Here is a 27546-nt window from a genome sequence, read left to right on the forward strand (position 1 = left end):
ATTGCAAAAACTGCAGCGGGAACGGCAGTTCATTGGCATATGCAGCAGAATTGCATCGGCGGTACAGTGCTAACACGCACTTTTATTAACCTGTGCGTTGGGCGGCTTCGTTGACTAGCGGATGCGTTTCCATCAGTGTTCCATGTCAGTGTTATTGTTTTTACACATACAGTGACTTTGGACATGGAAAGTCTGAGTCTTCATGCACCATCAATAAATTCGGAATTGCTCTTCTTCAGGTGACTTTGACTGCACTTACTCAGCGGTATTCTTCGGCAGAAAAATCACAACGGCACTTGCAGACATCGCACCGTGCGGATTTGTTTGATATAAGTCTGCACTAACGACGAATGCTTATTATTGAGGTATAGAAGAAGCCTTGTGGCAAGGGTAGAAAAGAAGAACGGTCAAGACACTGAATTACTCAACAAAATTTATCAGATAGTTAACATGAGCTCCACTTTATGTAAATGGGGTTCATGGCGTTTGTCTGCCGGATGCACCTGGCACGTATGTGGACCATGTTGCCCCAAAAACCGGTAACATCATGTTCATACCCACTCCCAAAGAAATCAGTGTCTTACCTACAGCTGTCACCGCAGAAGAAGCAGTCTGGCACCCGAACAAAGATGAAATCGCAGCTGCGAACTTCCGCCATCCTTGTTGCAAAGGGCTGTCATCTGGTACTGCTCCCGCGCATACTGTTGGAAGCGCCCGCTAGGGGGCTATCAGTGGTGCCTCTATACGCAGTGCACTAGGTGTATAGGCGTGAAAGGTTCATGCTTCATGCAACAGTTCTGACATGCACCTTAATCCATGTGCTATGTCTTGCAACTGTAGCATGGACCTTGCAGACAGCTGGATGTTTCATGTCACTGTATTTTTTTCTGTGTATTATGCAAACTTTCAAACATTTTTTCAAAGGAATGTAGTTATCTCGTGAGAGATGTTGGATTTCGGATGAGTTCTTGTCCTCTGATAACTTGATAACTTGTTATGCTGAACTAAAAAGAAAATTGGGTCCACTTTTTAAAGCAATTGCTGTCTGTCTACATTTATACAATAATTTGGGGGAGCTTTGACATCAAAAGACCTGCCCTAGTCGTTTCCCTGGGGTCGCCAGTTGAAAGTGCTGTCAAGGTAATGAGCAATGATGTTATTGTGATATGGCTTGTTCATGGCAATGCAATATGAAAACATTCCAAACATAGTGCAAGCGTAAAGGCCGACTACTTCCTTACTTCCACAGTTGACTTTTCTCAGTAAATAAATTGTTCCCAATGACAGTCATTTGCTCATTGTTTGCCCTCACTGTGGTCTATTAAATACAATTAAGGTTAAAATCCAAACAATCTATAGGCTTGCTAAAATAAAAGGTGACTAAGTATGTGGTATCTTTCTGTGTCATTGTTAAGCACAGGGCTAATTTATATGCCTCTGGTGTATTGTCTTCTATCACCCATTCTTTTTAGCGTTGCTGTGTGTCTTGCATCAGCACTAACAGTAGCACGGCACCTCTTCAGTGTTTAATAAGTTCACCAGTGGGTTATCATTTGTGTCATTTGAACAGGAGGGGGACGTGTTGACGGAAATAAGTTTGCCCCTTGTTTATGCTTAGCATTCTACCTTGACAGCTTATGGTATATTGTCACACATTCATAGTTGATAAACACTGAGGATCACAAATACGCATACAGTGATTCATGGCATAAAGAAGCTCACTCAGCAGGGTTTTATGTCAGTGTTACTGTTTTTACACATACAGTGACTTTGGACATGGAAAGTCTGAGTATTCAGCACATGTTTACAACCACCTGGTCGTTAGTGAGTTGACTTTGTACACTGCTTTACATTTGCATGCAGGTACCATTGCACTTCCTGTTCGTGACGTGCTGGTAATACTGTCCTTTATAAACATGGGGCACTGTCTGTGTGTTCTTTCCCATGATGAACACCAAGCACTGTAACAGCACCATCGTAAATTTCATTCACACTTCACGGTACTCGGCACATGCACACGCACACACAAACACGCAGTTGATGCACAGATAGCAAGTGAGGTTCTCTAGGCCACAGCAAACAAATCGTTCCACCTCATCTTGCAGTTCACATACACAGTTCACTTTTCTGTTGAGGGAGTTAACACTCTAAAAGGTAAGCATAAGTCCCTGATCTTATGTTTCTACGTTTTGTCCTTTCTCACTTTGGCATTGGTCAAAATGAGCATCTTTTCACACAGGCTGCACTTTAGGCTCAAGGGTTCCAAGACCTCGCAGCGTCTTTCTTGGAGGTGCCACTACACTAGTCTGATCCTGGTTGTTGTTTTCTATCCTAACTGGGGGTTCTTCTGGCTCATCCTGCTTTTCTCTTGCTTTTTCTTGCTTTTGGCCAGCTGTGAGGTTTGCAATTTGATCCTCAACAGTCTTGACCATTGCAGTGTTTGGCCGGTTCCTCATGGCCAGTTTATTAGTTGGTGGAACCTGCTTTCGATGTGGCATTGCATATTTCAGCTTCTCCCAGAACCAGCGCTCACCCCAGATGAGATAAGTCTTCGTGGTGAGCAAGAACTTGAGCTCTTTGTCGAGCGTTTCTTTTGGCGGCAGTTCACCACGGACAATCACGATAAGCCTGTCCACCCGATCTTCTAGCATCTGGTAGTAAGCTGTATGGAACTCCACTTGAAACCAGAGGCTTTCGAGAAAGTCCTTGGATACCACAAGGATGGTTCTGCGACTGTTTTGCACGGAGTTGACAATGTTCCAGCTGATGTTGTAACCAGGCAGCCAGTCACGCTCATGAATGCAGAGCTTGAACTTCTCTTCGTTGGTTTCCAGGCTGTTGAGTAGTGCCATGGCAATATCACGATCAGCACTGCTATATGATACAAATGCATCATATGTTTTGTCTTCATCCAGGTCTTCTTCGCTGAAGACACACACAAACACATTGTAAAAGTGGATATAGACATAGGCGATGATGGTCTGACGGTTTCTGTAATAGAGGATCAACACCACCACAAGAAGCACCGCAAGCACCACACAGATCACTGATACAGCTGCTAATTGCTTCCTTTGTGCACTGTAGTCTGTTGGGCAGTATACAGAGTCTGGTATCTCATTGATGTAGGACAGTGCCAAGGTATTGTTGATGCTTATCTTTTCTCCACATGCAATGTCCAGGTAGTCTTTTATCATGTAGACATGCCCACGTAGCCAAACCTTGAAGGGAAAAGTGGAGCAGTCACAGGTCCATGGGTTGCCACTGAGTGACAGGCTGAGAGTTGCAGAACTGTTGGCAAACATAGCCATAAGTTCTGGTGTCATAGAGCGCAAGCTGTTGTTGGTCAGAGAGAGATAATGTAGTCGGCGTGGAAGTCTCTTTGCATCAAATACCCTTAAGTCGTTGTCGTCGAGGTGCAGTTCAGTCAAGTTTTCCCACTGTTGAGAGTTAAGGTCCTCAATAGTTGAAATCTGGTTGTTTTGTAAGTAGAGAATATTTGTGTTCTGTGGTGAAACCAATGGAAGGGAGGTAAGGTTGCCCTCCCTGCAGTCCATGTGTGTGGTGTAGTCCATCCGCCGAAAGTAGCATGTACATTCATCTGGGCAGCCCTCCTTAATTGTACATGTGAGTTGTTCAAGGTCAACATCCAAGAGATTTTTTCCTTTTAGTACTTTTGGGCTTTCGCAAGTATAAGCTGGAGAGTTCTTGAACAGTGCAATGTCCTTCTGGTTATTTTCAGACAAGTACTTGATGAAGTCATAGAGCTGACAATTGCACTCGAAGGGATTTCCATCTAAATGATAGTAATGCTCTGACGCTGTGTCAGTATTGTAGGTTTTTTCTCTGGTTTCATACTTCTTTAGGATTTCAAGTTCTGTGACCTGCACAGCCTTTATTTTGTTGAAACGCAAAGAAACTTCTGTGCTTGTAGAGATGAGGTTTGGCACCCTCAGGTAAGTTATGTTGTTGTAGTCAAGGTTGAGCTTCTCCAAGGCCAAATAAATGTCCCAGTTGATGTCTGGGAACTGAATAAGTTTGTTTCTTGAAAGGTCAACTCGTCTGAGCTTCTTGTTCAGACCAAAAGGAGCATTTCCTTCAAGCATCTTTAACTTGTTCCTTCCTAGCTTCAGATCCTCCAGCTTTTGCAGCCTTTGGAATGTTTCCTGCTCAATGCTTTCTATAAAGTTGTACTCAAAACTAAGCACTTTCAGGCTAATCAAGTTGTCGAAAGGGCCTGCTTTTAGTGTGACGAAATTGTTTCTGTAAAAGACGAGTGTCTCTAGGACAAACTGCTTTTCAAACACTGTTAATGGCAGCTCGGTGAGGTCATTATAGCTTAGGTCCAAGTTTAGAAGTTTTGTATTCTCCCTGAACAAGTTTGCGGGTAATGACGTGAGTCTGTTGTTCACCAGTCGAATGTTTTTCATATTTCCTGCATATGCAAAAAACTTCTCTGGAATGCTTGTAAAATTGCAGTCCAGAAGTGTGATATTCTCCAACCTGCTCAATCCTGTGAGGAGCCGCTCAGGTGGGGATCCCAATTTGTTGAGGACACTGAGATTTATATCTCCCAACAGCCTGTTGTGTTTGAACAGGGTGTCTGGCAGCATTGTGAAGGGGTTCCCACCCAGCTTGAGATTCTCTATGCCAGTTAGGTCAGCAAGATCTTTGTCAGTGATGTTGGTCAGGCTGTTAAGCAGGAGGTCGAGATTCTTCACTGATGTCAGGTTGGTGAAGATTCCTTGGGGAAGCACAGTAAGGTTGTTCTTGTAGAGGTAAATGCTGATGAGCTTGTCGAGACCCCTAAACTGACTAGAGTGCAGGCTCTGCAGGACATTGCTGCCCAGCTGGATGCTGGTCATGTTCTTGAGCGGCCAGAAGACCTTCTCGGGGAGATCTTCGAGTGCGTTGTTGTTGAGCTCGAGGTTTACAAGTGTGGTGAGGTTGGTGAACGCATCCTCCGGTATAAACCTCAGGTCCTTGCTCCCGGTTACAGTGAGCCTTTTGAGCTTGTTAAGGCCTTCAAAAAGCCGGGCATCCAGTGTGTCACCTATCTGGCAGCTGATCAATTGCAACGATGTCACTTCCAGCCCCTCAAGCACTTGGGCGAACGAACCGTTTGGCATGGGGCAGTAGCTGAAGGAGAAGCGCTCCACCTCACTCACGCTGAAATTCTGGAAGAATGCCGCCTGGTATGGGGCCGCAGTGTCGCACTGCACACGTACGATGTCATTGATGGCGTACTCAACGACGAACGCCTGCTGTGGTTCATTGGCCTGCGCATCATAGCAGGACAGGTGCCAGCCCCCGAGGTCATCGTGGCCGAAGCGCGAGTCGCAGTCGCACATGTAGCCGGGCACACGCGGCACATTGTTGCAGTGGCGGCTGCATGCACTGTCCGGCAGGAGTAGAAGCAGCAGCAGCCAGGTCGCCAGTGCCGGAAGCAAAGCGCGCACAAATCCCTTCCAATGCCGGCCATGACGCATGCTGGGGCCACCTGCGCCACAGAGAGGAGAAACAATGAGAGTTCTAGTGGCATAGACGGGCAAATATGGCGCAACCAATTCTGTGGCTGGATTGACCTTCGTCAGTGCCATCTCCAAGTATGTGCATATTTTTAACAAATGCTGGGAACGTCAGACACGTTGTGCGAAGACACTCGGCCCTCAAGGAAATGAAAACGGCACCTATACTGCCAAGACAGGCACGTTAGCTTTGCTAAGATGAAGCATTTGCTGTATTGGAATATGCAATTTCATCCCCTTAATGTGAGAATGTTATGCATCTTCACTGTACCTTCTAATTAATTTTGTCTGCATGTAAAGTCAGTGCCATCATTAGCACTACAAGGATTTTTTTAACAAACTTGCAGGGACACTAAAGCGAAAATTCCACAATACCAAAAAAAAGAAGCACTCTTATCGCGAGAGGACGCTTGATAAGTCAGAAAAGATGAGAGGACGATAGGCATGTGGTGCCACCGCCTCAAAATTCCCGCACCAGCACACCATAACGTCATGAATTTTGATGTCATCTGTTCGGGTGAAAATGGTCAACATTGTTTTCTACAGTAGCAAACGGCTTACCATATTGACTTTAAATAATTTTTACTGAACTGCCTAAATAAGAAAAGACACTTTGGTATCCCTGACGTCACATTGATGTATCCATGGTGTCTCTGCATGAAAATCAAAAATGAAAATATAAGTCGTTTTCTCTTCTAACTAGGGCGAAATCAACAAAAGTCGAGTTTTTCAAGAATACTTATGAAATCTCCAATGATCCATTGTTTCTCTTTAGTGGCCCTTTAACATGTATCAAGGTGTAAAACGAGCCTTGAGCAGGCTCCACTCTCCCTTGCCTTTTAAATGTTTAGGCTCCTCCGCATAAATAATCCCCCCCTTCCCCCACTTTTTTTTTAAAGAAAGAAAGAAAGAAATAATTTGCACCTGTATCGTGCATAGTATGCTGTTCAAGAGGTGATGTTGCACATGAATTTTGTGCACGCGTTTTTGTTTAAATACGAAAGGAATGGCTTTTTCCTTACACATGCTTTTGGTACCATTGCACTTGTGTTCATGTAGACACGGGAACACCGAGCACGCGCCCTCAATATCAGGTATCGCCACTTTGAGTGCAGATGACTGCCTGTAGCACCTACGTTTGTTGAAGAGGTCGCCTTAAGTGCTCCACTTATTCGGCAAATTGCCCGCTTACATTAACAGTCATACAGTTCCTTTTTATATTTCGGAGCCTCCGGTATTTACAAAAGCTAATATGTATCTTAAAGGCATCTGATAGGCCACGTGAAAATAAGGGCCTGTTCTGCACTAGAGCAGTCACCTCTTTAGATGGTTGCCGACCCGTATGCGACATGTTGTAGTCGACATAACGAGGGAGCAATGGTGCAAATCCGGTTGAGTGAAAATGGCTTAGCCTCCATGGTTGCCTAGTGGCTTTGGTGTTGCGCTGCTAAGCACGGGGTCACAGGATCAAATCCCGGCAACAGCGGCCACATTTCTGTGGGGGCGAAATGCAGAAACACCCACGGTACTTAGATTTAAGTGCATGTTAGAGAACCCCAGGTGGTCAAAATTGATCCGGAGTCCGCCACCTCATAATCAGATCGTGTTTTTGGCACGTAATGCTGCATAATTTAGTCTTTCTTTTAAATGGTGGGTAGAAAATAAAAGAAAAGGTATTATGCAGAATGTGCCAGGTGGCACATTGATCTGACTGGTTCTTCATCATAATGCACATGAGTCCTCAGCTTGTTCCACATACATTTAAGATGTCTAACCTTTCATTGTGGCATCCACGCTCCTATTCAAAAGCGCATCCTGTCATGACGTTCTCTCAGTCACTTGTTGCAAAGCTCGGCGGTGCATCGGATTGAATGTACAGCCGGCGAGCAACTTGGATGCGCGACTGTTGGCACATAATGCGTCCCTCCAGTGACTATGAGTCTGCAGGCAAGATCTTTGCACAATCCAAGATGCGCCACTTCGCGGTATAGTATTTCACTGTTTCGTGCCGTCTGTCAGCAAGATTCGAGCGGGAAATCCCCCAGTACTACCTGGACCAGATTTCCCCGATGGCCTCACCCCCCACTCTCCTTTTTCTGTAGCCTGTAATCGGCGGCTGTGAAGAGGGTCAATGGAAGAACGAGCCCGGTGTGGCGCAGGATGTCCAAATGGCACCCAGTCTCGCTACTATGCGTCGTCTGTCCGCCGCTGCCCCCGCGCTTTCCCATCCCAGCCCGTGGCACCAAAGCACCCGACTTCCGCAGGACGCCATTCAGGAGCACTGCAATCACGAGTGAAAATTACCTCGCCGTTCGAAGCCCAGGGCTAGATGGCTTGGTCCGCGCGTCCGCCGGATGCTGCTGTGTTCCCTCCAATGATCTGGCTCAGAAAGATGTGGTCGGGGAAAAAATCTGCGCCGTGCGCACACTCGGCGACCAGGCAAGAGGTCGTCGAGCGGCGGCAAACGACTGTCGCTAATGGCCTGCCGCGCAGTGAGAGACGCATGGACGCGAGATTCGGCTACGCCCTTGGGTGCATCTCCATGGCCCGCTTGCTGCTTCTCCTGCTGCCGTAGCAGCGATGGCGGCGGTGGTGGTGGCAGTTGCGGCGGGCGCGCTGCCAACGTGTTCCGCGTACGAGAGACGATTGCGACCCCGCCTGGAAAGCGAATGCGTTCTTGTCTGGCGGGTGGCTCGCTCGCCCTCGCCAGGGCAGACGTATGCCGCGTGGCTGGGAGGTATTGGAACGCCTCGTCGACGTTTGCCCGGTTCCAACGCGGCGACGCGGTGATACGCTGCTGCTGCAGCGCGAATGTGATGCGAGTCCGCGCGCCTCTCGGGCGGTCGAGTGGGCCCTAATGCGGCACACGTTTGGGGGCAACGCTGCTTTGCGGCCTCGAACAGAAGCGTGACTGAAGCGAGCGAAGAACGTGCACACCACGAACGAGCAAACGAAAGTAGAAACTTTAGTGTGTCGCCTCTGTCACTGCACAGTTCTTATTCGTTCATACGTACGTAAGCAGCAGAGACTGCCCGCATTCGCGTTTAACAGCCGAACACAGGAAGCTGCCTGTCGTCTGTTGGCTGTGTAAACGGCACCACGCTGTCCCTCCGTCCAATGTGACGGAGCTACTTCGCATTTGTATGCTCGAACGAGTGGTTCTTGTCATGCGAAAAAAACTAAAGAAAGAAAGCAGCAGGCGTTTTATTTTTCGTTTTTTTCTTCTTTTCTGGACGTTGGTTACTATGTGTATGCATGTTCTTTCGGCCAGTCACACTCAGATTCTGAGATTCCTTTTTTGTTCTTAATGAACGCTGCCACGGTTACATAGTCTATAACAAAAAATGTTACCCCGAAGTGGTGTCTTGACACCATGGACAGTGTGTTGTGCCGGCAGCCTCTGCAACCAATCGTGACAGCTTTTAATCGAGGCAGAACGCATTCCTGACAGCGCGGAAGTTGCCCAACGCCCACGCCCTGCTGTGGTGAAACTCAGAATTTCCGGTCTGCATATCGAGCCTGGTAATCCATGCCTGTGTCATGGCCAGCGTAAGGGTGCGTACTATTGCAAATGTAAAAAACGTGATCGTCCATAGGCTGGGACAGCGTACTAGGACCAGATGTTTTATTACAAAATTGGTTCAGCTATATTAGCACTGTGGATAAATGTAATACCGATGTGCATTAGCTGGAGCATTAATGCATTTCAAACATATCTTAAGGGCTTATTTCAGGAAATAGGTGCTAAGCGCATGTATTTTCGCTGAATGGATATGTCTTCATTATGCAAAAAAGAAGTGAGGCGTGCAGACAGGACACAAGAGTAGAGAAGTGGACAACACGAACGCCGACTATCAACTGAAGGGAGCACTGAGGCGAAAAAAAGACACAAAACTCATCTGCGCATGCTCAGGAATGGTAACACCACCTGTCAATCGGGTACACGTGCCGGTCTACGTGAGAGATAACTGTTAAGCACTTAATTTCTTCCTTACGTAAAGTAATCGAAGGCTGACTCACGCACGCACTTCCACCATTATAGATATGCCATGCCTCTACCATAAGACGCGTATCTTCACTCTTGTGTCCTGTCTGCACGCCTCACTTCTTTTTTGCATAATGAATTCTTACCAACTAGCTCAGCTTTCTGTCGTTCTAAGGATATGACTTCATTACTGCCCGGCTCCAATTCCGCAATTGCTACATGAGCTTTAAAAGTGAATGACTGAAATTTTAATTACTGGAACTTTGTTGATTAGCTAATCACATGGTATCATGTGTACGTGCACTCACCTTTTCAGTAAGACAGAGTGTGACGGTGTCAATCTGTGCTCGCCTGTTTCGTTTGCGCGAAGCAAAGGCTTAAACAGCGCTGCGAATGCAATCGTATCTGTCGCGTTAAGGAGGGATCTGGCGTTGCGGTGCCACAGACCTTTGAGCAGCCTCCTTGGTAAACAAGCCTCATAGCACGCGCTCGCCGACGATAGCAGTGGCATTTTGCTGGTCAGGCGGTCTGATATCAAGCGCGCCGCCTGGCTTCGTCCCAGTTGCGAAAAACTCCCGAGCGCTGCTGACCTTGCTAAGCGATCCCTTTGCGGGAAGCTACTGAGCCCAGAAGGCAGCGAGGAGAAACTGCTAGACCCAGTGCTTTCTTTGAAGCCATGTCTACAGCGTGCCTGTTTTGAGACGTTCGAGCATGCACTTCTCAGCAGCCGTGGCAGTCCTAGTCTCTCTTCCGGCCGTTCGATATATCGGAGGACGGCCGTTTGCTCCTGTTTGAAGGAAGCGCACATGGGACATGTTTGCATAAGAGTATCGCCTTATCCTGAAACACAGCTTAACATTTCGCAAGCAAATGCTGTTGAGCTCACGTAGTGGGTCAAAATCGGCGTTGCGCTCTTAACCGACAAGTGTGGCGCGCGTATCCATTACGAGTTCCAGCTGCGACTTTGAAGAACGGGAAAGAGAGAGTCGGCTCGTCCGTTTATGCGGCGCGATAACCTTAGCCCCAGTTGATCCCATCGAGCGCGGTGGTCAGGCGAGCGCGCTTGCGAGGTTTCCGGTTTCGTCTGCATGGTCGGCAGTGATATGAAAGGAAAAACAAAAGAGTCGAGTTCGTCTATCGCCTGTGTGAGCGCGCGACCTTATAGCAGCGGCTCGCTGCACTGTACGAGTACGTCTGTGCGTGAGGGTTCTACGTGGTGATGTAAAGGTCAAGATGACCCGAGATTATTTACGATACGCTAGCAGTTTTGTTTGCGATGCAAACGAGTTGGCCGAGTTCCAGTATTGTGGGAGGCGAGGCGCGCATGCATGCCGCCGGAGACTTGCAACTCCGATGGCCGGCGGCCCCTCGGAGAGCAGGCGGGCGGGAGCAGAAGGATGCGCGCTCTTCGTGTGAGGAGGGGTTTTCGCGGGCAGACATTCGTCGTAGAAGGGGAAATCTGGCGAGAGAGTTGAAAATTGCGGATAAGACCAGAGACGACGCTCTTCGCGTTTTTCCACGTATATACGTATATTTCCGTGCTTGCCGCGGGCCCTCCGCCGGTTACGTGGACGTTTCCTGCGTGATGCGGCAGCTTGTGGGATTTCCACCATGCGAGGCCTGTTCTCTGTTCGCTACCGTCTTTTTTACTTTTGAAGAAACAGTGCTTGTCTTTCAAAAGAACGCCGGTCCTTGAACCACGCAGGCCAGTGCATATTGCCCATTATTTTCCCGACCGCTGGAGTACCCTAGACCACAGGTCTCACAAGTCCCGCTAAGCATCGTGCCACACATATTCTACACTCTCAGGCAGGCGTGCTTGGGTTCACTGTACACGTCTGCGTCAAGCTAACGCTCTCGAATACTCGCTTCGCTCGCCCTCCTAATTACGTCACCACCGAGTGTGCAACGTGAACCTCTTGGAAAGGGGCAGTGGCATAGGGTTTCCTGCGCTAGCGCAGAGCGGAGCGGACTCGTCGTCCCGACGGGCCTCCGAGTCGCCGTACAAGCGTACGACCTGCATCAACGCGGTCGCCCTTTTTCTCCCGAGAAGCGGGTCACGCAACGGCCCTCGCGAGTCTTCGCCGCCGCGGGCTCCTCGAGGTGTGATGGTGGGGGACCAGATGCGCACACGCTTACGGATGCTGCCTCTTCGGCTCGTTTCTGGGGCGTCTGATAGTGCCGCGGCGTCGCTGCTTGCACCTCCTCTCCCGCCTCGAAGACAAAGGGTGCTTATGGAGCCGGCGGGAGAAGCGAGGCGCGCAAACACGGGCGCGTGCGGGCGCCAGAAAGCGCGGGGAAGCCGTCCGAGTGGCGCTACCGAATCCGCGTGTCCTGTTTGACTCGACGGTTCGTCGCCGTCTTCGCCGTGCGAGCACGCCTATAACCTAGTGACCCACGCGGCTGGAGCGGGGCGCGACGTCGCTGGGAGACCGCGAAGAATGCCGCGCTGGACGGGATTCCCAAGCGTGTTCGTGAGGCGCGCCTCTTAATGCCGTTGCCCTTGTTTGTTTGGTGTAGCGCTGTTCGGCTCTTTAGACGCATTCGCGCAGCTTTATTTGTTTGTTTGTTTGTGTTTGTGTGTGTGTGTGGGGGGGGGGGGGCGCACGCGCACGTCCTGTGCTTTGTCGACCCGGTTTCCAACGCAGTTCTCACTCAGCCACACAGTGTCCTGGTGCAATAGCTCGTCCTTGACTCCTTTCTTGGTAACGCTAAAGTGCAAGATTTTTTTCGAAATCAGTAAATTAGGCTGCTTATTCGCTATGCAATGCTTTCACAAACATATGAGGGCAACATATTGTTACTGTTATCGTAGCAGGTAGCTTTAAACAGCTTCGCCTAAATAGTCGCCTGCTCCTTTTCTCATTTTTTTTTCTTTCATTTTTCTTGCTTTTTTTGCCACCCGAGTAAGCAGCGTCACATAAGTTTGTTTTTTCTTCAACTTTCCTGCGGCGTTTTGCGTGTCGAACGAATGACATCACGTGCATTTAGATTTGTACCCATGGCAAATCCGAAGAATGAACGCGAAAAAAAAAAAACGCTATGATGAAGAGAAATGTAGTTTAGAGAAAACGTATATTATGCAAAGCAGCAGCGCGATCGGCGCGTTTCATCTGAGGTCGTCGCTGTTTCGTTGACCGCGTATGCCATCTTTTAATTCACGGAAAGAGCAACCTTCAGACGCATTGTTCATTTTCAAATCTTGTGAAATTGCGTCGCTTTCTGGGGAAATTTTTTTCACTGCGTAATGTCCCAAATTGCGCTCGTCTTGTGGGTTGATTTGGTCGGGTGAGGTGCCTTCCGCATGTGCTATCGGCGCGCGTAGCAACGCTTTCGTCATACCCGGCGTTGTTCTCCGACGCGCAGAAACAAGCCAGGCAATCGTGTCGCCAAGATTGCTGTGCGACTGTCTGGGGAAATACCGCTACAAGGTAATGGACGGTCATTTGATGCTCTACGTAAGCGTGCTTCGGGCTTGTGGGTTGCCACGAGCACATATTATTCGGCCTTTTATTTCTTCAATAGACTTGTAGCTTAGCACTTGATATCATTGCATTGCATTTCGTTTTTTTTTTCTTTTTTTCTGCCGGGCGGCATCTTCGTTCTAGTTAAAGAACAGCACTCGGGAGTCTCCCTGTAGGACGTGAGGAGAAGGGAGTTGCGCCAGGGATCGCGGTGTATATGGCGTGTATAGGCTAAATATGCAATCTTTGTGTTCTGCGGCTGACCTGCCCTGCCTTTTCTGCGCATCTGTCTAGATGTTATGCGGTGTTCTTTACCTTTGTAATAGCGCGCACTGCGCTTAATTATGCAGTGGCGCGCAGCCGAACAACCCGTCGCCGTTTGAGTGATTCTCGCGCTAATTCGATGCAGCGCCAAATAGGAGGCCTCTGCCTTGTCTTTAGTCTGCCTGGCGCTCGTATACCTTCTAAATAATAATAGCATGTGAGACACGCGCTGGCGTAACGGGACAAGAGAATGTGTACTGCGGGCAAGTTCCTTCACCGTTGTTCTTTATCACGCTTACGCGTTGCGCTAATTATGTTTATTAATACTAAATAACCGTGTCGCGTCTATGTGCATATTACTTTATGCTTAATGCTTGCTAACCGCGCCCGCCCGCAAAGACTGCACCGTAAATTAAGTTAGAAGTTGCACAGTTGACTTTAGGCAGAAGTCTCTGCAGCATGTGAATCCACGAAGGAACCAGCGGGGTTCATTGCTCATTAGGAGAAACTTGAGTCTAAGACGGTTGTTTACATGTTCATTGGGCCGAAATATGGGACAGATGTACGAGAAAGCCGGATCAAACTAACGAACACGACCCTATTATTGTAAATCTTGAGTTGGTTTCAAGCCCAACGCTATAGCTTTACAATAGAGCAGGCATTCTCTCTTTTTTAATCTCCTCATGTTTGTGTCTCTTCAGTTTCCGAACGAGATTCCGCGTGGCGCAAAGCGCATTGAGTGACGTGTATGGGAATGTTCTCGCGCTCGTAGTCTGTTCAAATGCAAGTTATGAACGGGCAGTCACATCGTCTTTGACTGTCAGCGGTGTGCACACACACACACACACACACACACACACACACACACACACACACACACACACACACACACACACACACACACACACACACACACGCACACGCACACACGTGTATATATATATATATAAACTAACAGCAAAAATTAAATGCGAACTTCCTTATACTATTTGATGCCGGTTCTTCTACCGCCTCTGTTATTCTGTACCATAGATTGCAACATATTTGTGTGAAGAACATTATCGGTGACGTCTTCCTTCACATATTCTCTGTCGATAAGCGTTAAAGAGTTGATGTATGCGCCTGATCTTCTTTTCCTCGCTGTTGTAACTTCGATCAAATTGGCTGCTTGTAAAATTTAATTCAGTTCCTCGTCGCTTGGTTACAACAGGCGCTTTGCATATAGCGCGCCCCTTTCGTCGCATGCAGGGTCCACTAATCGTATTATCCCCGTGTGTACGGCCATATATAATCGAACAATTCGGACGAATCGAAGATCAAAACATTTGGCCGTAGACACTTCAACGATCAGAAGTATTCGATTCGCGTTACAAAATTTTCAAACATTCGCACGCCCATATTCGAAACTTCTTTGTTGCCCGAGTCGTTCGGTGCGCTCGTGGGAATGGCTGTTTCGAGCTTACAACAACAGGCGTCGTCGACAGGATGTCGTGGTCAGCCCAGCTAACCGGATTCGCGCAAGGCTCTCGCTTGCCGGCGAAGCAGCTCGGCGGCGTGACCCACCTCGCGTTTGGCGCGCGCGCTCCCGCACGCAATATATAAGCATGTCGCTGGGCGACGTGATGGACGAGGCGTGCCCGTTGGCGAGACGACGCCTTCGGCCCTTTCTTTTTAAGCATGAAATGCTTTTAGCTCCCGTTGTCGTCGACCTTCAAGTGACCTTGAGCCAAAAGACAGGGCCGTTATCCGGGCATTCAAGACGAGAACGGAGCGGCAACATACGGGCCTCGTTGCAAGAACAAATCTAGATCATCCGGGCAACCAGTCAAAACCAATCGAACGTGGCCCCCTGCCGTTTGTACAGGACCGCATTGCATACGCTGTTATTGCCCAAACACGTTACAAGAAATGTTGCTTCCGTGTTCTTCCTACTGTTTGTTCACAACACCACTCAAGATGTATAAGTTGTAGTACGCTGAAGTTTTATTTGTCATTTCCAATGACGACATTCAAAAGGCACGTATAGGCGCTGAGACAGGGTTGCCTGTGCTCTTGTCAACGCCAGCGGTCCGCGAGTTCCTTGGCGCGAGGTTTGCTCCGCTTCGAGAGATGGCGCCACGCGGCGTGACCAAGCCGGCAGCGTTCAGCGCCGGCCGCAAGTATTCAGCTGGATGGAAAATCGGGCGAGTTGGTATAGCTTCGTAGTTGCAACAGCGCGACTGGATACGGGCTAAGTATAAGATGCGCTGTGGTGTCCAATCCTCTTACCGAGTCCGTGTCCAGTCGTGCTGTCGCACGAAAGCATTCGTCTGGTGTGGGTGGGACTGCAGGGATTAAATTCAGCTGATATTTCTCGTTTTTTGTCAAACGCACCTTGCGGGATTCCGAGGAATTCATTATCCGTCGATCTACAGCGCACGAAAGTTTCGCAGCTTCGCTTCCTGTCGCGAAGCGTTGTGTGATTGGCCAGCTTTCTTGCAGCTGTACACTCAGCTACGTTGATGCGTGCATTTTCTAGCTCGAAAGGACATTGACAGTTGCGGCGCGAAAGAAGTAAGAAAGGCCTCGGCTTAGGGAGAAACGAACGGGGACAGCGGAGTTGACTCAGGCGCGTCACGCTCTTGTGTGTGTGTGTGGTGTGTGTGTGTGAAGGGGGGGGGGGGAGGGTTGCGCGAGCGCGGGCCCGTGTAGTATATCCCCAAATCCTGCGCCCTGTCGCACACCAGGGCTCACAATGCGACCGAGCTGTCGGCTGGCTGGGTGATCGGGACTGTCGGCTGACCGAAAATTGCGCGCTCTCTGTAACTTCCGCGGTCCGCCAAGCTTTGTGCGCGAGCGAGAGCAGATAGTGTCCACTGTGTCGACTGTGTGCGGACCAGTTCCCTCCTCCCTCTCTGCGGTGCTTCGCGCCTGGTGCCCCCCCCCCCCCCCCACCTCCAGGTCATCCCTTCTCCAGCTGTCTCAACGAAACCATTTGTGTGCTGTTCTTGTTTTCTTCCTTGCCGTCGCACACTTTGCGTTTCGCCATTGCGTTTCGCCTGGGTGTCCGTTTCTCCTCGCCGCCGGCTCGTGTCACGCCGCCTCAACAGCCATAATAGGCCGTGCGACCCAGAAAGGAGGTCCGTCTGCTCGCTGGTTCACTTCCGTCGCCGTGTGTGTTAGCGAGCGCGTTCGCACCGATCGACCGTCAGTGTACACTTAAGCTATATTGCGCCTCAATTTTCTTTCTCGACAACGCGTATCCGTGAACTGCCTTATTCACACTGGCGGACATATGGATAAACTGGATATGTGTATACTACAGGCATCGTATCTAAAGAGTCGCGCAGCGTCCCTGTTTCCATTCTATTGTAATATTTCGCTCGAGCAAGATTCTGGACGGGGCGCGCAGAATTGCGTAACTAGAGACGATATGTCACTATTGGTAGGTTTTGCTGAATGGTATAACTGAAAGGGGACAGCATGCACAGGACTAGCTCTAGAGATTACACAACGCGTTACTACGTGACTCCGTAGCCGTGTACATGCGGACTGGACCACCGTGCGCTTAAGAGTAGGCCGATAGGTTCCGTAACCGTCACGAGTCTCTGCGGTGTTTTGCCATCGAATGTCGGGCAGCAGGTGCGTCTTCCAGGCGGTGGTGGCCGCCTTCAGATATCAATCGATCAATTAATCAATCAATCTGAAGCATGCCACATAAACAAAGATGGCGGCGTCCGAAAAACATTTCGAGGGAGCCTGTAGGCGTGGGCGGCCGCGTCATTCGAATCTGGGAAGCGCGCCGGGCCGTTTCCCATCGCGTGCTGGGCACGGTCTGCTGCCGCAGCTCGCTCACCGCGGATGCCGACAGGAACCGGTTGCTGCTGCGCGCACTCGCTCGTGTTTGTGCGCATTCTCACGTGCACTGGCCGAGAACCCTGTTTCCATCGTGTGTGTACCTTGTAGAGAAATAACTGCCCCTCCTTTTTCTTCTCTCCTTTAAATTTCTGAGCTGCCGCGGGTTGTTGGCGCCGCTTGGCACTTGCTCGCCATTTCCCAAGTTATGTAGGGCATGCGCGCGCGGCCTGGGCGCGCCTTTTTCGGACTCAACGAGCAAGGACGGAAAATATGGAAGAAAGAAACGCCAGTTTGAGTGTGCTGCGGCGGCAGCTGTCGGATATCCATCTGATAGGAAGCAAGTGCGTGCCTGTCCTCGATGTGAGAAATGCCCGTGAGGTGCATAAATACGCACACCGGCGGCGTCCTCGCGTGAATAGGATTCGCGCTATTGTTGCGTTCCATCGCCTCGGCTCTGCGCGCTTGTCATTCGTCTCTGCGGGCCAGTGGCGCGGCTTCTCGCGCATTTTATGCCACATGCCTAAGCTTTTTATTTCACTCGTTTTGTCGCAGGGAACGGTACACTTTGTATATATATATATATATATATATATATATATATATATATATATATATATATATATATATATATATATATATATATATATATATGTATATATATATATATATATATATATATATGTATATATATATATATATATATGTATATATATATATATATATATATATATATATATATATATATATATATATATATATATATATATATATATATATATATATATATATATATATATATATAATCACTCATCAGCCTATTTCATGTCCACTGCAGGACGCAGGCTTCTCCCTGCGATCTCCGATTACCCCTGTCCTGCGCCAACCGATTCCAACTAGCGCCCGCGAATTTCCTAATTTCATCCCCCCGCCTAGTCTTCTGCCGTCCTCGACTGCGTTTCTCTTTTCTTGGCACCCATTCTGTAACCCTACTGGTCCAACGGTTATCTAACCTGCGCATTACATGACCTGCCCAGCTCCATTTTTTTCTCTTAATGTCACTTTTAATATCGGCTATTCCCGTTTGCTGTCTGATCCAAACCGCTCTCTTTCTGTCCCTTAACGTTATGCCTATAGCGTTCTTCGTTTCATCACTCTTTGCGCGGTCGTTAACTTCGGAAGCTCAGCTAGTAAACAGTCGGATATTACATGCCTGGTCACGCCACTGCGTAATTAAGCCAGCCTTTCCGTATATATAGACGCTCTATACAAGTTCAACTGGGCACGTAACTGGCGTGATTTCGCTAACGTTTAACTTTCGATAGGCGTTGATGTTGCATGACTAAGTATCGTGTGTGTTAGTGTCGAGAGACAGAGAGAGAGATGTTTCTGTTCTATCATGCGCACTTCCGACACACTCGTGAAATCAGTTGGGGTCGTCTCATAGCGGGACTTGGTGATTTTCAACCGACACGCGGGGATCGCATCGATGGAATGTTTGCAACGCCGACGAGTATCTCACATATTTGTAGACAAACTATCTTTGTACATTTGTATCTCACATGTTGTAGATAAACATCACTGATCCCACAAGGCGCGTTAATTCAGCTCTAGACCTGTGGTTCCTGCTTATTGCACGCTTTGCACGCGATGTGATGAGCCAGTGTAGTGCGGAGGCGTCTGAACTATTGCTCTCCTCGCTCAAAATTGTCCTTTATGATTGTTCTTATTGGTAATGATCCCGCTGTCGGTGTTCCGAGGGCTAGTAGTTCAAAGAAAGCAAAGACGATTCGGTTGGTTGGTTTGGAGCATCTCTCTTGTTGCTTCTTATGTAAGAATGTCCGTGTTGTCTACTCTATACGAAGTCGCGTGCCGTATTTTTCAGGTGTATCCGAAGCTACAGCACAACCTCCTATAATTCTACAATCTTTCTAGAACGATAGATTGATGGCGAGTGTGCCACTGTGCAAAGAAATGAAATAAATCCTAATCTCCAAGTTTTCCATTGGAATTCACCTGTTATGTCAGTCAGCATAGCTTCGTGTATGCGCCTGTCGACTCTCCTGTGCGACACGACATCCGAATTCTTCCGTTTAGTGGACCGTCGCTTCAGGTCCCTAAATGAGCGTGCGGGAAAAGAGCACAAACTGGCTGGCCACTCATTCCTGTCTTCGTCCGGCGCCCGTGCCATGCCGTGTCTTCTCGTGCGCGACTGCAACGGGTCAGCGAACGCCTTGCGGTCCAACGTCTTCATGCCGTCCGTGCGTGTCACACGCGGAAATCGACCGTCCGAAGATTCTCTGCTGCGATTTGTACGGTCTGCTGCCGTTGCCTTTTCGCGGTGCGTGTGTGATTTGATGTCCGCTGCTGGGTCCCTTTCTTCTCGCGGCCGTACGGACACAACGCCGTACGGGACCGCATTCTGCAGTGACGTCACGACGCGCGGTCATTTGCACGAAACCCGCGGTGTGTGTGCGTGTTCGGATCGCGCACGCGGCGCGTGGACATTGTGACCTCGATGTCTCTCTCACGAGAAGACGACCCGCTTGCCGTCGCAGCGCCGACAATGGCAACGTGCTACGTCGGGACCCCGGCACCTACTGCTTTTTCGCGTCGATTGTCCGCCCTAGATATAGTGAGATTGAGTGAGTGCGGGCAGTTTATGGTACGTCCACTGTGGCTACGCATTCGCGTCGATGAATCCCTGCTTTGGCGCAGAAATCAAATGATAGGCAGAGCGGGGAAAAAGAAAATCACGCGGTGCTTTATTTTCGGGATAGAACAGCGGATGAGAGCGTCGGCCGCGGTGTGGATGGCGGGACATCATTGCAAAGCGAAAGCGCCAAGAGCATGGGGTGATTGCATACCCGCAACTTGCTTCCTGAGAAACGCTTTATGACGGTAAAGGATCGGGCTTACATTTATACAAATTCCTGCAGTTCTCGTGTACTGTTTATTCACGCGACTTACTGCCTGACGCCTGCTTTTATATTCTTTTGCGAGGGTAACTGTTGCACCTGCGGGTCAGGCGCAGGGGCAGATTGTGGCCTCGAACATACGGTATACACGCTGGCAATCGTCGCCCGGCTGCCTCCTCGCCGTACCTTTAAAAAAACGCGGAGCCATAATCCGTGGCGCGATATGGAATAATAGCCGTCACCGCCTACGCTGCCGCACCGTCGTTGTCCAATGTTCGCCGAAAATAACTCTGTCTCGCGCGCGGTTCCTCGTGCTGCCGCTTCGCGCGTCGACCCAGTTTCAAGTCGCGCGTAATCTCTTCGGCGCTGCCCGGCATGGAAAGGCGGGCCGTGGCAAGCGGGCATCGATGGTTTTTCGCCGCCGGCAGATCTCCTTTTGTCGTCTGCTCTCGACATTGCGCGCTGTTGCACGGTCAGGTGAGCACGTACGGAATGGGTGTCGTCTTTTCTCCCACAAGGGCCGCTCGATGCGCTCCACTTGTTCAATTCAGTGGTCCTGCGGGTGGCGCGTATACCTCTGTATCTAGGTGGCGCTCCGATAAAGTTTAATAATAATAATGAGCACAGATTTCTGCGCTATATTGGCACCTTCCGCCATGTGTGTCTCCTAAACGCTGTTGCATGGAGCTCTTATAATTGATTCAGACGATGATACGCTCTATTTGTTAAGTTTATTTGTGCGCGTGTATGTGTGCGCGCGTGTGTACGCGTGTGCTGCGTGCAGTCTGCATGTAAGACATCACGTGACCGATCTTAGAATCGTCACCGTAGGCATTTCTAATTGGTATCCCGTGCATACATTTTTACCCTCGTTCATGGACGGAGAAACAGAATGCTATGCGCGCTCGCGCGTGTTTGTGTGTGTGTGTTAATTGCGTTAGCATAGGAGTGTCAAAGTGGGAAAAAGTGCAGATGTGTGAATGGGGGAAGCCGGTCACGTGGTAGATGTAGAAGAGGGGGGGGGGGCAGGTCGTATTTGTCGAGTGAGCTCCCGAACAACACTTTGCAAAGTGGTGAACGCGGTTTAAATAATCAATCTGGGACCTGAAAGGGCTGCGACGTCTAAAGCTAACGCATTTATCTCATTCACCGCCAATTTGCCATTGATTTTTTTTCTTTTCATCAGATCGCTCTCGTGTCAAACGGTGAGCGTAACTGCACAGCCGCGCCTTGCAGTATAACCGGCTTGCGAGCGTGCATATTCTTCGCCATTTATCTCGTCCCGTTTCTGCGAAAGTAAGGAGGCGCGCGCACCTTCCGAGAGTTGTTTGCCAAACGGTCACACCAGGGTCGCGTTTAGCTCTACCGGCCTCGTATAGAAAAAGGAGCGCCTGCCGATCTTTCAGGTCGGGTCTGGGAATTGGCATTAGGAAAGTAATTTATTCCTGCAGTTGCAAGCCTTCTGTTTTAGCGTTTCTTTTTAGTGGTAACGTGCTTTCCAGCTACACGATATAGCGAATCGACTGTTCATGCTGTTATCCTCGAGATGCCCAAAACCTATTTCGTGAATGAAAAAGGTTAAATGGACCAAATCTCCGGCTGTGGTGCTCGCCAACTGCTTTGTGCTTGAACGTGGGAAGGAATTAAGCAAACTTCCGAGCTATGCGACGCTTTCGATCCGGCATATTGTATAAAGCCGCGACCACACTTTGAATTAAGCACCTTATTTCCTGTCCCGGTAAGGTACGGAAGAAAGAAGGAAATAAATAAATAAATAAATAAATAAATAAAAGCAGACGAATCTTATTATCCCATGGCTTAGGTTCCATTGTAGCCTCTGGATGTAGTTATAGTTGGCTCTGATCACGCTCTGTGCATGTTCATTATACTCTCCAGTGTGTGGCATTAGAAACTTGAATGGCCAGTCAATGTTTGTGCACTTCACCCGGTAATAAGTTAGTGATTTTGAAGCTTGGTCAACATACCTGCCCGCTAACCTGGATTACGAAGAAAATCGAGTAATCCTCGATTACTGCGCCGAGCGCAGCAATTTACTTGTGATGTATATGCGGCCACACGTAGCTTTGACCACAGCAGTGCGGTCATTGCACGCTTTTCATCGCGTGTACTGCAGCTACCTCACGTTTGGGCCTCTGCGAGTTATTAGTGCCGGTACGTCGCCGAAGAATCTGGGCGATTCGGGCCGCTGCGTGTCAATTACTGCCGTGCACGCATCACTGTGGGGACTCTCGTAAGGGCCCGGCACGGTCAGGTTGCAGCGTCGGCCGAGTGCCTTTTGTGTAGCTCTCCTGCCTCAACGCGGCTCTCTTTTAACATCCTTGTTGTAGCCCTCTACGAGTTTCTCGTCGTTCGGCACGATATGTCAGTTGCTCTGTGCGTGTCAGTATCGTGTGCGACCGTTATACTGTATAGTTGCGCTCCGGTGGCTCTCTGTGTTGCGTGGTGGCGGGAGGTAGAGTCGAATTTCTTTCACAGTATGGCGTATACACGTTCCTTCGTAAGTCGCGCGATCGTCAGCAGAAAGAGAGCGCAGCGGCCACTCGAACGGGTGCTGGCGTGACATTTTCGACGCCATCTTTCTTTATTATTTTCGTTAACTGAAAGTCGATACACCGTAAACATTTGAAGAAATAGTGAAGCACCCGCATGCCCTAAATAATTTACTGTAATACTAGTTTCTGCCAACCTGTTTCGCTTTCTGTACCCAGGAGGCGTATGTAATATGTGTCAGCTCAGTACCCTCTTGTGGTGAATTCCCGGTCCCATTTGGGACCATTCCTATCAGGATACTGCTCAATGGCGACTCATTTTTGATAGGTCGATTTGCTCCAGGCTGCATGTTCTTTTAGTATAGATTATCAGAGGGTATAAATTGCATCTGCTACTAAAACGGGGCATCCATTGATAAGCCCACCGTGTCCGCTTTTCAGAGCTATAGATTATTGCAGGTCAGCCAGTCGATGTCGCAATAGGTGCTGCTAGACTTAAACGAATAGGTCGCGTGAGTTGTGTCCGTCACCGAAGGAGGCGGCTTGCTAGCCGTGTACATAAAGAAATAACGTAATTCGTAGGTATTTCATATCGTGGGAACTTCTTTTATCGCTGGATGCTCGAACAGGTAGCGATGTCTTATTTGCGCTCTACCATGGACGTGGTATGACGGTCTTTCTGTAATGAAGACTGGTTCGCTCGCGAAGGCCTATCACCGTCTCACCTCGCTTTCACGCGCTGAACTGTCGACGTTGGCAGACTTGCGCGGGACTCACGGCACGTGCTTATGTCGGTCCCACGGTACTAGGGCTTTTCATGGTTCGGGAGACAGAAAATGGCATAAGAAAAAACGTTTTGTCGACGTTGTGACAGTGACAAGCACGTGTGCATAGCGAATAAACCAAATACCCGGATTGCTATACCGTTATTCCTCGTAGTGAGCCGTAAAGGTCGTTGTCGGCTTTTAAAGGCGCACATTTTAGCTTTCTAAAGGTAAACGGCGCCCTTTGCCCTAAATAATGATAACACCCGCGCAGGCTTAATCGGATGATCGGTATCGTTAATCGGTATCGTCGATGTTATCGAGATTTACAGGGACAGTGTACACTTACCGAAATACGTACTTGGCTCTAAAATGAAACACACAGAAGAGTGTATGCTTCTCAGCAAGCACGAGCTATACACCAAGAATCACGGGCCGAATTCACTACGCTTTTTCGTTCGTAAGTGCACTTCGCCACATGACGGTGTAACGGTGGCGGGCTCGATCAAACTTCGATTGCGGGCGTTTTTCCTCCGACAGCTCGGCACGATCCGAGGCGTTCACACAAGCGGGTGTTTGAGTGTGCATATTACAAGCGGTGCGTTGCGCGGCCCCCGGAGTTCCGGCTTCGCGTCACGGTGTGCGGCTCCTCGGGTTTCGCGTGGATCGCCCTCACGTGGCGTGGTTCCGCTTCCCGCGAAGCTGTGTGGCGCGAAGCGTGGCGCCGCGACTCGCCGAAAGACAAAAAGCCAGGCGTTGGGCCCCTGCATTAGAGCAGGCGTTGTTACAGCGCCGAGCTTCTGGTCGATTGCCGTTCGAATTGGTTTCGTTCTCTTGTTTGTTTCACGTCCTTGTACCGTTTTTCTTCTCCTTATGTTTGGAACTATAGTTTTGAACTCCGCGTTTACCCAGTTCGTGCATGTGACAACTGGGTAAATGGGGAGCTTAGAAATTCGCAATTGAAGGACTCTTCGAGCTTCGAAGAAACGCAGGGACAGTGACATAACGATGAGAAAACCTGATCCAGTTCAGTTGCGTGGTGTTAATCTCCAGGGGAAACACGAGCGTCGTTTGGGATACGGGGTTCATGTTAGTCCCATTGCGTTCTTTAATTCCAACGGAAACGCATATAGCTATCCCCCTAAGGAAGTGCTTTCTTGAGCCGTTTTTGCCGACCTGTTGAGACGAAGAAATCGAAAATTGTAGCTATGGTACGGTTCTGTTGATAGCCCTCCTATCATGGCAAGGCCTATACGGCGTTGCAACTTGCAAGCGAGTGTGTGTGTGTGTGTGTGTGTGTGTATATATATATATATATATATATATATATATATATATATATATATATATATATATATATATATATATATAATATGGGTGTTGACGAGTGCAGGAAACTGACGAGTGCACTGGAAAATTCGTAATGCCAAGTTTGGACTGCAATCATTACTTTGAAGTTGCATTCACAGAAAAAGGAGAAGATTAATTTTATCGCGCGATCCCTGGTCCGTATACTTTTGTTCAGGAGTGTACGCAACACTTGCGGGCACTAGGCTATAGCTGAGGTCGCTCGGCGTGACGCAGTGGAAAAGAAAGACATTCTCCGCATTGCACGACTTGTGCGTGGAGACGTGTTGTTCGTCGTGATAATCTGGCAGCGATCATTATTCAGAAGCCAACACGCCCGCCGTTGTGCCTTCACCGTTGCGCTGCTAAGCCCGGTGACGTAGGATCGAATCCCGGCTGCGGCTGCCGCATTTCGATGGGGGCGTAATGCAAAAACGCCTGTGTAACGTGCATTGGATACACGCTAAAGAACTCCAGGTGGTCCGAATTAATCCGAAGTCCCCCGCTTTATACATATATACGGCGTGCCTCATAATCATACCTTGGTTTTTTTCACGTAAAAACCCAGAATTTAGTTTGTCTTATGAGAAAACACCTCCCGGAATGTGAACTTCAATGACGCTATTCGTGGGGAAACAGTTCGAAATTATAGACTGCAAAATAAAGAGTCCTTAAAATAAGCGTACGCATGCGTCACTAGCAGGTTCCAGTTAAAATCGCAGCTTCGATGCTGCATGTAATTACAGTTCTTGAAAAACAAAGACGTCGCGTTCTGTAATGCATCGACCTTCAGTGTTTTTGTTAAACAGCACATTGGCAGGACGGGAACCGCGTGACTTGCGCGATGGAGGAGGTTTGAAGCAGTCTTATGTACGTTTACGTCATGCACCAGCTGCACTCGAACACTGGTTGGTCGTATACTGATCGCCGATCTCCGCAAACCAAAGATAGCGACTCCTGAAATTCAGCTTAGAACTCACGGTAAACAGGACAGTATAGGGGGCCAGTATTGAGGAACTATGGAACTAAATCAGTGAGGCTTTGGATAAACGCGAAACTGCCGACACGCTTCATGACGTCACCGACCTGTTCGTCTCAAGCCTTACGGCCGTGTGTCATGCTGCATTTGATGACAAAGGCGCGCGAGGTCAGGGTCGAGCATGTGGGTGCGCGCTGCTTCGGCTTCGTTGCCTACACGCCCACCCGCGACGCTCCGATCCCGTTGAACGACCGCGTGTCGCGCGGCAAGGGGACTCGTGCGTGGCAGGACCGAAGCGATCAACTCCAAAACATCCGAAAAAGAAAGCAGGGGAGCAGCACCCTCGTCGCCTACCCGCGTCTATGCGCGCGCATGCCCACGTGTATGTGGGAATGCGCAGGTCGCAGACTGTTTTCCCCCAGTCATCTGAAAAAGCTCTGCAACGAGTGCCGCAGTTTACTCTCGAAAGCGCGTGGCCGGGTTTGGAGTGGGAAGACGACTTGCTGGTGCGACCTGCACAATGACGGAATGCTCGTTCGGCATGCAAGCGGCGCTTTCAAGCACGCGTTTTTTCTTTCTTTTCTTTCGCTGTAACGTTTCTCTCTTTTATGCGTAACGAGGCGGGTTCGCAGAAGCAGCATACCGACGGCGCAACAATGACGACGCCGGCAGGAAAGAAAGCGAGGCTGGTGTGGCTCTATTCAGCCCGGCGTCGCATGCGTGAAGTGGCCTTGCTGGTCGGTTGAGCAACGTCCAGATCGCGTTTGCGCCTGTTCGCCTGACGTTTTTCATTACTTCTCGCGTTTCTCTTCATGTTTTGCTTATGCAATGGTGTGAATAGAGCGCGAGTGAGGTCCGCGACTCTCGCAAGCGGTGACTTTTCGTAGTGTCGTGGCTGTCAGAGCGTATTTTCATCGGTAGTGGCACCGTGACGCACCGCAAGACTGACGCCACTGCAGTCCTGGGCTGTTCACAAATCCCGGACCCGCAGTTTGTGTACCAAAAAAAAAAGCATCAGGAATAATAAATGTATTGGTTGCGAAAGCTTTAATACGAACGAGACCCGAGACATAGCTTGGCTCCGGTCTGTTAGGCAGCCTTTATAAAGCTGAACTCACCGTGTCTCGCAGTAAAGTGAGCGGGCCTGCTTCTTCACTGGTACTCCAGAAGACGACGCTTTAGCCAGACAGTCGGATAACAGTGACCGCTGCGTGACGCACTGCAGCACATCCTCGCGTTGCGTTCAGGCACTGTAGTCGTGGCCGACGTCTCTTCAGCCTACTCGTCGGGCACTATACCGATAATCCTGCGCACGCATTGGTCGTCGTCACCCTCGGCGCGTCTGTAATCCCGTGGTCGGCAGCTGATTCGTCGTCGCGACCGCAGTGTTGTGACCGCGCGTCTCTCTTGCACGGTTCTGGATGGTCCTCCGTCTGTGTTCGCCAACCAGCCGAGGCAGCAGAGGGAGGTGGGGAGGATTTGGAAGGCCGCAAGCAGGATTAGCTGGATCCGTCCTCGCACATGGAGAAGGCTCGTCGCTGCCAATGACGTCGCGCGAGCGCCGTCGGGGGTTCGGGAAGCGTGTCTCCAGCGTGGCCCTTGCGCAGCCCTTTGTGGAATGACGTTCGAACTGGTTGGGCCGGTTCTCTGCCCGCGTCGCCACTGAGAGGAGGTTCGCGCTTGGCTGCCGCCGCCCGAGTCTTTGGGTAGCGTGCGCGTCGCGCCGCTAGGGCCGCCGTCGTGCGCCCCTTTTTATTTTATTTTTTCTGCGTTTTCCAGCGTGCGTCACGCGTTCCAGTTAAAGCCCCCGTGGGTTCGTTCGCGCGGGCGCGCCGTCGATGGTTAACGTTTGCCGGCGAGAAAGGGCCCATCGTTGCTGGACCATTCGCCTCGGTCACTGTTGTCTTCTGGGCGGCGTCGCCGTACAACGACCGACGTCCGCCCACGAAGCGACCG

At 49.6% G+C, this 27546-nt stretch overlaps 2 protein-coding genes across 4 annotated transcripts in view; one reads left to right on the forward strand and one right to left on the reverse strand.

The window, feature by feature from the left end:
- LOC135917501 (tudor domain-containing protein 3-like) overlaps nucleotides 1-27546 on the forward strand; it is a 162783-nt gene that overhangs the window by 78976 nt on the left and 56261 nt on the right. The gene's annotated exons all lie outside the window — the stretch shown is intronic.
- Nucleotides 1701-27261, reverse strand: LOC135917497 (protein toll-like). 2 transcript variants are annotated; one of them, XM_065451071.2, is made up of 2 exons: nucleotides 26709-27261; nucleotides 1701-5497 (listed from the first exon to the last, which is right to left on the reverse strand). In XM_065451071.2, exon 2 carries the CDS (start codon nucleotides 5484-5486, stop codon nucleotides 2232-2234), a length of 3255 nt encoding a protein of 1084 aa, XP_065307143.2. In that variant the 5' UTR covers nucleotides 5487-5497; nucleotides 26709-27261; the 3' UTR covers nucleotides 1701-2231. The 2 variants fall into 2 exon arrangements, with proteins under 2 accessions (XP_065307143.2, XP_065307144.2); XM_065451072.2 differs by lacking the exon at nucleotides 26709-27261 and adding an exon at nucleotides 7830-8627.

The sequence above is a fragment of the Dermacentor albipictus genome, chromosome 3 (assembly GCF_038994185.2).
Source record: "Dermacentor albipictus isolate Rhodes 1998 colony chromosome 3, USDA_Dalb.pri_finalv2, whole genome shotgun sequence".
Taxonomy (NCBI): Eukaryota; Metazoa; Arthropoda; class Arachnida; order Ixodida; family Ixodidae; genus Dermacentor; species Dermacentor albipictus.

Coding starts and splice junctions, on each gene's coding strand:
- LOC135917497 (XM_065451071.2), bottom strand. CDS start 5,486: ATGCGTCATGGCCGGCATTGGAAGGGATTTGTGCGCGCTTTGCTTCCG.